The sequence below is a fragment of the Sodiomyces alkalinus genome (genome assembly GCF_003711515.1).
Source record: "Sodiomyces alkalinus F11 unplaced genomic scaffold SODALscaffold_5, whole genome shotgun sequence".
Taxonomy (NCBI): domain Eukaryota; kingdom Fungi; phylum Ascomycota; class Sordariomycetes; order Glomerellales; family Plectosphaerellaceae; genus Sodiomyces; species Sodiomyces alkalinus.
The window spans coordinates 218399-229335 of NW_021167083.1; the positions used below are offsets into that span (position 1 = coordinate 218399).

The 10937-nt window shown below is 57.9% G+C and overlaps 3 protein-coding genes across 3 annotated transcripts; 2 read left to right on the forward strand and 1 right to left on the reverse strand.

Moving 5' to 3' along the window:
* Window positions 1-495: 495 nt before the first annotated feature.
* SODALDRAFT_350637 (hypothetical protein) lies at window positions 496-6675 on the forward strand (the record flags this gene model as incomplete). Its single annotated transcript, XM_028613494.1, has 3 exons — window positions 496-3409; window positions 3489-3955; window positions 4017-6675. The coding sequence occupies 3 exons, from the start codon at window positions 496-498 to the stop codon at window positions 6627-6629; spliced, it is 5994 nt and encodes a 1997-aa protein (XP_028466208.1). The 3' UTR covers window positions 6630-6675.
* Window positions 6676-7778: 1103 nt separating this feature from the next.
* On the reverse strand, window positions 7779-9161 carry SODALDRAFT_276922 (eukaryotic translation initiation factor 3 subunit E; the record flags this gene model as incomplete). Its single annotated transcript, XM_028608038.1, has 2 exons — window positions 7779-8693; window positions 8763-9161. The coding sequence occupies 2 exons, from the start codon at window positions 9159-9161 to the stop codon at window positions 7779-7781; spliced, it is 1314 nt and encodes a 437-aa protein (XP_028466209.1).
* A 624-nt stretch (window positions 9162-9785) lies between these two features.
* Window positions 9786-10377, forward strand: SODALDRAFT_323887 (hypothetical protein; the record flags this gene model as incomplete). The annotated part of the gene is made up of 2 exons (XM_028609839.1): window positions 9786-10217; window positions 10285-10377. The coding sequence occupies 2 exons, from the start codon at window positions 9786-9788 to the stop codon at window positions 10375-10377; spliced, it is 525 nt and encodes a 174-aa protein (XP_028466210.1).
* Between the last annotated feature and the right edge of the window lie 560 nt (window positions 10378-10937).

The following is a 10937-nucleotide window of genomic DNA, read 5'->3' on the forward strand; positions in this document are numbered from 1 at the left end:
GCTTAGGGCGGTAATTACAATTTCCTTATGTAAGACAACCAGTATGGCGTTTACGATAAGCAGTGTACCTAAGGTACTTCCTACCTAGGTACCTTACCTAATAAGGGAATAGCGATAGCGAGCGCTAAGCGTTGCCCCACCACCCCACCACACCCAGGAACAAGGTGGTCAATGCGCGGCTCGAGGGTCGAAACATCAACAGTCAAACGGTCACAGCTGGGAAGTCGCGTCTCTTTTCATCTCTACGCGACCAACAAGGCAACCGCTTCCAACAACCAAACCCCAACCCCAACGACCTGCCCTTGTGGATCGACGCTTGCCAAGGAATCCCCTACGTCGACATCCGAGCGGGCTTGATGGAATCTCGACTTCCTTCTCCGAACCCTCCTATGAACCCATAAGGCAGCCTCTCGACTTCCTCCCCCCCCCCCCCCCCCCCAGAGCCAAAGCTTCACCGACCGTCACCCCTCGCCGTACTTATGGAGCCCAGGCGAAATGGCCTCGGTCAGGTCTCTGGGGCTACATCAGCCCACAGCTTTTCAACGTACCGTTGACGAGCTTGCTCCCCCAGGGAAAGCTACCACATCATCACCCCCATACGGTTGGGAATTTACCATCGACGACGAGAACGGTGAACAAGTGGAGGATGAGCTCCTGGTAACAAAGACCTCTGTCATCTGGAGCCGCGGGGATGTCTTTCGAAAATCTTTCAACTTCGAGCTCGAGAAAGAACCCGTCACACAAGCTCTCATCACCTACTTCCCCGCCTACGAAGAGAGCCGCGCCCCTTCCTCCTCCAACGGCTCTTCCCATGGAGCCCGCCCAGCTCTTCGTGAGCCGAAGCTTTCCAAGGCGCTCTTCGTCGTCTTCCGAACCCAAGCCCATATCCACTTCGTCTCCGGCAACAGCCATGTTGTCCATATGCCCTTCGAAGCCGAAGCCGTATGTGCCGGCCCTCGCGGCGTCATCATCCAGCGCAAACAGCGGGACGACAACCTGGCCCCCATATTCCCCAAGTTTCCGAAAGTACCGCCCAACTCTTTCGTTTCCTCCCAGACCACGGCGCCGTCGCTCCGAGGCTCGCAGCAGACTGTGTTCTCCGTCGAGGGCCTGGGAAACCCCAAGGTCTTGCCTCTCCGACTCAGCTCAACTCTGGAAAACATGTGGGAGCCACAGTTGGACTACCCCGAGTCCAGATGGCCTCGTCTAGTCTCTCTCATGGACCCTTTGCAGGACCTGGGGCTAGTAGTCACCGCACAACCCGATACGTCGACCAGACATCGAAGGTCGAGGAATGCTTCCAGATCGCCCTATTTCCTGGACCCGGCCGAGGAAATCCTCCACATCGAAGAGATCAAGTTACCCGGTTCACTCCGAAGCAGCAACCCCCTCATCCTTGCAATCACCGTCAACCGAGAGACGAGCTCATACGGGGTTTGGAGGCTGATGTACCTTCACAACGGGGATCCTTTCATCAAACAAGCGAAGACTGAACTCATCAAAGCGGACCGTCGCCGCAGCTCCATGCAACCAAATTTCGCCAGCGGTGCGTCGACTCCCGTACAACCCAACTTCCGCGAAAGTTTCGGTGCTCCGCTGCCGGGAAAGCGAGCCCCCCGGAAGAGTGAGAAGTTTGAAAAATCTGACAAGGGAGAGAAGACGGACGCCCTCGATTTCGTCAGCTCGTTAGATCTGGACAATGATGGAGGCAAAGGCAGGAGGCAGTCCCGCAGGGTCAGCTCCATGCTGGCCCGGGCAGACCTCTCCGCCTCCCAGGAACAACCCCCCATGTCTCACCACGCCGGCTCCAGAAGACTAGAATCATACGGCAGTCACAGTCAGGGACCGCGACTGAGTGGCGGTACCTTTGGCTCCCTTCATTATAGTCAGACCATACACCCGAGCCTCAGCAGTTTGTTGGAAGCGCCCGTAGACAACGTCCTCGACGAGCTGCGGGCGGGCGGGGACTTCGAGGGCTTCCACAGCATGGGCCTCGACGATCACGGCTTGGACGGCCTGGCGCAGGAAGTCCTACTCAGCAAAGTATACAGCATCCCCATGGATAACTCCAATATTCGGTATTCCCTCTCTGACCAGCCGGCTCGCATCCAAAGCAAGGTCTTCATCCTCGAGGCCCCGCGCTTCTCCGTCGAGGACCCGGCAAAATGCGAGATTATCATCGGCTTTCAAGACGCCATGGAAAAGAAACTGCAGCTGCTTACGGTGGAAATCCGGAAAGGGACCAAATTCCTCGCGCCGCCCCGTGCTGACCATAGGATCTCTCCGAACCTCGATGATCTTCGACTGACTTGTGGACAACTCCGCCGGGCCCATCCCGTGGTCGACTCGTGCAAGGTCACGGATGGCGGTCTCTCGGCCATTCTCATCCTCTCGGAAGGCCACGACAACCGCCGCGAGCTAAGCATCCAGGCCCCCTGGCTCGAGAAGACACCCGTATCCGTTCCCTGGCTGCTCCTGGAGAACGAGAGGAGTCTCCGTCATGCCGGCCGGGTCATCGACAGGGATGTCGGCCAACGCCGGTCCGAAGCCTTTGAAATCACAAGGGGCGGCGTCATCGGTCTTCGGTATCCCAGAATTGGCGGCATCGTGGACATGGTGGACGGCACCGACAGGCATCACCAGATTCAGATCCAGCTGCAACCTCGAAACCCCCTGGTCCGTAAGGTCTTGGATGCATGCAGGAGCGTTCTACCGCCTTCCCATTCTAAGCGAATGTTGCCCAGTTGGTGGAACGCCATGCAGTGGTTACGGGGCCAAAACGCGGGCGTTGCCGACCCGGAGTGGTCCGCCTTGACGATCCAGCTCCTGGCCTTATTCCTGGCCCTGGGTAACCCTGACCTACCAATGCCTTCCACTACGCCACGGTCTGCTAAAAGCAAGAGGCGCGCTCATTCCGGCTCGTTCGGCTCGATCTACGACGTGGAAGACTGGAGGACGCTGCAGTCCTATGAAACGCCCAACGCGCTGGGATATCCTCCGTGGCAGCAGGCCCGAGCCTGGGGGTGGACGGTAGACGATGACGAGGCTGATGGCCATTCTCCGGACTTGGCCGACTCCAAGTTTCTTCCCAGACATGTCCGATTTGCCAGGTCCTACTTCGCCTCCAGTACCAGTGCCGATGTGGGAAACGCGCGGTGGTTGTCGGCGGCCTTGCGCCGCAGTGGTGAGAATATTGGGAATACCGTCTCCAACTTGGCTATGGCTCTTCATCTGCTTCTTGAAGAGCAGAAACTGGACGTGATGGTCCCGGAATGTGCTTCTCCTGGGAGCGCAGAACTGCGTTCTCTTGTTTGCCAGTTGGCACGATGGCTCAGGTGGCATGATATGGTTTCTATCTATTCCCTCGGCATCCAAGACTTACCCGACTCGCGACCTGAGTATGACATCGGTGAGTGACCGGCCCATCATGTAAACTTCGTCCCTAATTTTTCAGTTTACTGACCAAGGTGACTTTTCGTGACGAATAGAGCTACCAGGGCTATCTCTGCCGCAACCTCCCGCGCTATTCTCCGATATCATCGAGTGGATTCGGTCCTGTCTTACCAAAGGAGACCGCTCACCGTTCCCAACCTTGAGGAACCTCTACGACGCCGGCACTCCGGCTTGGGGCCATGAGCAACAGCAGCCTCCCGATTTACGGTGGGACCCCATTACACCGAGGACTCTCATGTTTGTAAGATTCTTCGACAAAACGGGCCCCAGGAGCGACGCCGTCAGCATGGTTGAGGCCATGCATGCGGCCGGCATTACCAAGAGGGTGCTCGAGACTCTCCCGGAAGCCATCTTGACACCGCTACGAGATGTCATCTCACGTTGCCAACCTCGGCCTCCGGCGTCCTGGTCGAAGGAGCTGCTCCATCTCGTCGGCCGGGGCGATATCAGTCTGATTTTGGAGACGCGCAAAAAACCACGCTCGAACCTGACGGATATTCTGGTACGTTAGAGAGGCCCGACCTCTCGAAAATATTGGTTTATTAGTGCGCTAACAATACCAGGCCCCGACGCACAATGCCTCCTGGGACTTCAGAGCCGTGTGCCAGAGCGTCGAAGAGTACAACTCGGTCGGCCATGATGATGCCGACGGCACGGAGAGACAGGCTGTGATACGAGCTTTGTTCAAGGATGACCGACGACTGAAAGAAGCACAAGGCCTGTTATCGACGCACCGACCCCGCGCAGTGCGTCTGTATCCGCAGCCGGGATGGACGGAGAGTGAGTATCTCGAGAAACAGAAGGAGCTGGTTTCTCGAGTCGCGACTGGCACCCTAGCTATCCCAGCCGGCCGAGCTCTCTTGTACTACGGCTCTCGCTTCCCGCTGCTTACACAGAAGCTTCACATCGGGGGCTTCAACCTGAACTGCATCGTCCGACCAACCAACGTTACGGTTGGTGTCGACAAGACCCAGTACACGGAGGAGAAGGTGTGCTGGGGCTTCTTCCATCAGGGCGTGGCCGCAGGGTTGGCCATCTCCCCCGAGGCCAAGGGGATCGACACGTCCTGGATCCTATATAACAAGCCTAACCAAGACTTGAGTAACCGTCATGCTGGGTTTTTGCTTGCTCTGGGTCTCAACGGTCATCTCAGAGACGTTGCGAAATGGGTCGCGTTCAAGTACCTGACGCCGAAGCACACCATGACCTCGATCGGCTTGCTCCTCGGACTTGCGGCGTCGTACCTAGGGACGATGGACTCTCTCATCACCCGCCTTCTCTCGGTTCATGTCACGAGGATGCTGCCACGGGGGGCGGCCGAGCTCAACTTGTCCCACCTGACCCAAACAACCGGCATCATGGGCATCGGCTTACTCTACTGCGGCAGCCAGCACAGGCGGATGAGCGAGATCATCATGTCCGAGATTGAGCACGTCGAGGAAGAAGACGAAGAGGAGCCTCTTCGGAACGAGTGCTATCGGCTTGCCGCCGGGTTCTCTCTCGGCTTCATCAACCTTGGCAAGGGGAACGACCTCAAGGGGTTGCACGACATGCGGCTGACCGAGACGCTGATCGCGATGGCCACGACAACCAAGAAGGTGGAGGTGGTGCACGTGTTGGATCGGGCGGCAGCCGGGGCGGTCATGGCCCTGGCGCTCATATACATGAAGTCGGAGGACCGGATCGTGGCCCGTAAGATCGAGGTACCCGATTCCGTGATGCAGTTCGACTACATCCGACCCGACATTCTCCTGCTGCGGACCGTCGCGAAGAACCTGATTCTGTGGAGCGAGATGGAGCCTACGTTTGACTGGATCTCTGACAACCTGCCCACCGCGTACCGTTTCCGGCACAGACTTACGGGCACCATCGCCCTCAAGAGCACAGACCTGCCCTTCTTCAGCATCCTCGCCGGGCTCTGTTTCTCCCTGGCTCTTCGGTTCTCGGGCAGCGGCTCTATCAAAGTCAGAGATCTCCTCGTGCACTACCTTGACCAGTTCATGCGCGTCACTCGTATCGCGCCGACCAAGAGGCCTCCTCCCCTCGACCACCCCGTTTACGACGAAGAGCTTGCCAGGTCGAACGCGAGGATGTGCCAGGACGTCCTGGCCATGTCCGTAGCCATCGTGATGGCAGGCACGGGCGACCTCGTGGCGCTGCGACGTCTCCGATCGCTTCATGGGCGGGACGATGCAGACACGCCTTACGGCTCGCATCTGGCCGCACACCTCGCCATCGGCGCCTTGTTCCTGGGCTGCGGCACGGCAACCTTTGGCAGCAGCGATTTGGCCATCGCCAGCCTTCTCGTGGCCTTTTACCCCGTACTGCCCGTGTCTGTGGCGGACAACCGCTCCCATCTTCAAGCCTTCCGCTATTTCTGGGTCCTGGCCACCGAGAACCGCTGCCTCGTCACCAAAGACATGGCCACGGGCCAGCCCGTCTCGGTGCCAGTTCACATCCGGATGAAACCGGCGCTCGGTTGGGGCAACACAGGCGCCGCCGCCGACGATAGCGACGACGGCGTCCTCGTCCGCACCACGCCCTGTCTCCTCCCGCCCCTCTCCGACATGGCCTCCCTCCGCACCAGCGCCGGCCCCGCCTTCTGGGACGTCGAGCTCGACCTCGTCGCCACCCCGGCCGTCGCCGACGCGCTCGCCAAGAACCAGAACCTCCACCTCCGCCGCCGCCCCCCGCAGGAGGCGCCCTTCCGCGCCACCCTCCGCGCGCTGGGCCACGACGCCCTCACGGACGCGACCCACGACGGCACCGGTCTGCGCCATGACCCGCTGGCCTGGATGTTTCGGACTGATGCCCTCCGCGGTCTCACGCACGCCGAGCGGGCGCTTGTTCTGAGCCGCGGCACCGGCGCCGAAGGGGGGGGTGCTGCGTCGGGCTCCTATTCGGCGGTCGATGCGCGGCTGGTGCTGGAGCAGAGCGTTGACGGGGCTTCGCGCGAGAGGCTGCAGGGTCTCAGGTTACTTTTCGACTGGGTTGATACGCGGCGGAGGATGGACGTGGAGGAGCAAGGCGGGGGGGAGAAGAAGGGGAAGGCGAAAGATGAGAAGAAGGCGGAGAATCTGCGAATGGAAACTCGGTGGGATCAAGGCTGGTGGCTTCGTGATAGTGTCATTGAGGCGCTCAAAGGCCGGGTATACCTTTCCGGACGTGAAGAATGAGGGGATGTATCCTCATTCATCCGGCGGAACTGGGATGGAGGGGGTGTTTGTTGTTCTTCTTTCCCCTTTATATATGGTTAGTAGCATTCATCATGGTTGCTTGCAGATGATAAAGGGGGATTGGCGAAAAAAAGGAATAGGGGGAAGGGGGGCGGGTTTCTCAGAAGGTTGGCCACATTAACGAGGCATGTCGTCAACTGAAAATACAGGCAGCCTCTTCACCCATCGTGGGGCATATCACGACACGAGGAATGGAGCAGAGGTATAGATGGCTTGTATGCCCCATAGAGAGATATTATGAGATGCGGTCATCCCCGTGGCGTGGTGGTGTCTTAATTCTGTAAAAAAAAGGGGCAATAGGAAAGCAACCACTATCACTATGTCTGCGCCCGAACGAAGAAGTTGATCAAAACCTCAACAATAACACGAAAAGTAGAAAGACTGCGGCACATAAGCTGAAGAGATCAATTTCTACAGTTAACGATAAAGGACATCCGGCGGCAAGGGAAAGGGAAAAAGGGGTGTCGAGTATCAAAAGCAGGCCACCAGCCATTTCCACACCGGGGACCTGAAGATGATGAGGATGGTACTAATGAGACCAAACACCCATATTCCTCATATGGCCCCGTCGGTGTCGTGTCATGACTTTCCGGTCCCCCCTTTTGCTTCCTCTTTGTCCCGCCGTTTCGTTTCGTCCGCCCCGTCCGTCCGTCCGTCAGTCCGTCCTCTTGTATACCCGAAACGCCGTGCCATGAGAGATGCCAGCAAGTTTGAAAGCTAAAGCCTACCCTCCAAATACGGACTTTTTTTCTCTCTTTCCTTCCCGTTGCTGTTGCCCTCTGGTGTCTTTCTGTTCCCTCGGCGGACTTCTTCCCCTCCCTGTGTTATTCTTCATCGTGGGATTCATGATGAGGTGAAAAAAATGGCCCTGGGTTGGACTGAAGCGTGATCGCTGCAATTACGAGGTCGTGCTTCGCGCAGTCCCTCTCCCCTTTGTGTCGGGGTCCTTGGGGGGGAAACACTACCGTACCGGAACACTTAATTCAGCCCTCGGCGGGTTTCCCCCGAAGGCTCGCTAGGGCAGCCAACGCAGCCCGCAACGCAAGACCCGAAAAAAATGATAAATAAATAAAAAGAAGAGAGGGAACTCTACTTGGACACAGCGGCGCTGAGAACCTGCGTACGGAAGAACCCGCCCTTGGTCTTCTCGATAACCTGCTGGTACACATTGTTGGGCGGGTGGTTCATCACCACGGTGCCCTCGCGCGAGTCGATCTTGGCATCGAGGCGGGTCTCGCGGATCAGGTTGACGATCCACTTCTCGCCGTCGTCGGGGTTGAGTCCAAGCTTGGCGGAGAGGTCGCGGATGTTCATGCGGCTGAAGATCTTGCAGTAGCTCTCGCAAATCAGATGGCGTGCGGCGTCGACAAAAGCGTCGGCGGTGGCGGCGAGGAAAAAGTCGCCGCGGCAAACCTGCTCGGCGCGGGCGAGGGCCTCGCGGGCGGCGTTGAAGTCGTGGGCGATGTAGAGGGCGGAGACGAACTCGGTGATGGGGTCGCTGTACTCGTAGGCCTCCTGGCGCACGTAGCGGACGACGTCCTTCATCTGCTTCTGGTTCTGGCTGGAGTTGCGGGTGCGCGAGCGGCCGGTGATGACGGCGGCGATGAGGTAGCGCAGGACCCAGGGGCACGAGGTCTGGATGGTGTTGATGAAGGGGGCGGTGAAGAAGAGGTCGAGGATGGGCTCGCGCGCGGTGTCCGAGTTGAAGAGGGGGAAGAGGGCCCAGTGGACGAGCATGGTGCGGTGGTCGAGCTGGGCGCGCGTGTTGTTGTACAGGTTGGTCTCGATGGCCTCCTTGACCTTCAGCAGCTCCTCCACGGCCGAGGCCCAGTTGGTGGTCAGGATTTCGGACGCCAGCTTGCCCCATGTCGCCTGGAACACCTTGTCGTTGTCGGTGGACAGGACACGGAACTGGTAGAGGAGTTCGGCGGCAGAGGAGTAGTTGCCGCAGCGGAACTGGAACTGACCAAAGTCGTAGAGAGCGTTGACCATTTCGATGGTGACCTGGTGGAGTTTCATTAGCATCTGTATGGAACGAAGAAGAAGAAAAGAAGAAAAAAAGACAAAACGCACCTTGTGCTCCTTCTTCAGAAACTCCAAGTTGGCAACCTTGTCACTCCGCAGATTGGTAACGACATCCTCCATGGTCAAAAGCTCCGAGATGCGCGCCGTCTCCTGCTCGTACTTGTCCAGCTGGGCGATGACCTCGTTCCTCTTCTTCGTGTACTCGGCGGGGGCCTCGCTGGCGTTGTTGGCCTCCTTGTACAGCTCGGCCACGTAGTCGGCCATGTTGGTGTCCTCGAGCAGCTTGATCTTGCCGGCCAGGATCTGGCGGGCCTTGGCGTCGTCGCCCTTCTCGTCCGCCTTGCCGGCCTCGAATTCGATCAGGGGGAAGAGGAGATGCCGGCTCAGCTGCGAGGCGAGCTTGGGCAGGATGTTCTCGCCGTCGAGGGCGGCGTATATGTCCTCCATGATGGGCGGTCTGTGACGGATGTTTTATGTTTGGGGGGGGGTTGGTGTCGTGTTGAATTCGATGGGGTCGGGTTGGCCCGGTCTGGCTGGATAGGAGAGATGGGCCAAGTGTAGAATTCCCAGGAAGAAAAGTCCTAGGGAATTAGGTATTGGCACGAAGGAATGGCTGGGCTTGGCCGACCGTCGGTGGTAGTGACGGGGGTGGGTGATGGAGGTGGTAGGTGAGAGAGAGGGGCAGGGCAGGACAGGACGGACAGTGGGCGTTACGAGATTTTGGCGATTTTTTTTTGGCAAAGACGAGAAGGATATTGGTGGGGTGCGTGGTGCCAAATGTGTGGGTGCCGAGCGCCGGCTTTACCACCCCGGGCTGACTCATCAGGGCTTTACCCGAGATTCAACCGGCGCAGAACGCGAGAACCCTGAGCTCGTCTCGTCCGTCCTCGTACTTGCGTAGAAACTTGACTTTTGAGAGAAGCATCACGGCTTGTCTGTACCTTGAGAGCCGCAGCGTCGAACTGCAACCGATTATTGGTTTTAAACCCCGAAAAGAATATTCAATCTCCCACCGATTTCCAGCTCACGCACCATTGAAAATACCGTACAACAATCCTTCGACCTGAAATCATGAGGAGTCTATTGATCAGGGCATTCCCTGCCCGGCCGACCACCATCACCACCCTCCTCCCCTCCCGAGCAACCCTCCCCTCCATCGTCCGCCTCTCCTCGACAACCAGCACACCTTCACCAGCAACGACCACGGCACAAGAAGACCCATCCACCACCACCACCACCAGCACCACCACCACAATAACCCGCAACCCCCCCTCGACCCCGACGCCCGCCCCATCCCACACGAGACCCTACCTCATCAACCTCTCCGCCTCGAACAACTACCCCGTCTACCCCCGCACCAAAGCCGCCGGCCAGTCCAAGTTCACCGTCATCAAGCACGTCGAGGGCGACAAGCGCGCCTTCGTCCAGGACCTGTGCGAGGAGACCGGCCTGTCGCGGGACCATGTCGTGCTGCAGCCCGTCACGGGGCACGTCCAGGTCAAGGTGCGTTCTTTCGTCTCAGTGCAACCCTTTTTTCAGAAACTAACTCGTGTTTTCTTCTCCAACGCAGGGCTTGCATGTCGATAAACTGAAGAAATGGCTCGTTGATTCGTTTGGCGATCCGCACAAGGCCAAGGTGCCTGTTGATGCTATCGCTCCGTGAAGAAACCACTCTCCGACTTCCCGGCTCGGCATGTCCTTGGTCGTATGTGGAGCCATTATGGAGCCATGGTCTAGGACAGCCGTCGGGACTGGAAGGAAACCGCATATCTGTTCTATGAACAGTATAGACATGGGAGAACCACAAGCAGACAGTGGACTATAGCTCCAGGGACGGGGGAGGAGATGGAGGACAAATCTATGAACTCGTCCTCCCCGGAGTTGACGTGAAGCGGGCCCTCTGGCAATGTACTACTACTACCACCACTTCCCATGGCTGCTTCTCGCATATCATGTATTCCATCCATGTACTGATACATCTTCTGTACTTCTACACCTTCGAGTCAGCCTCATCAACGCCCGTAACCCAACTGGTCTGCCTCTATGTACTACTACTGTCATCTCATCAAAAGCACACTGGTAAGGCACGTAAAGGGAAAAGAAACCGAAATGGAGGAGGAAAAAAACAAGAGACAAAAAAACAAAGTCGTCCTCCAATGTATTAGTCACATTCGCGCATCATGCAACAAACGCCGCACCCATTGCAACTATCCCTACATATAT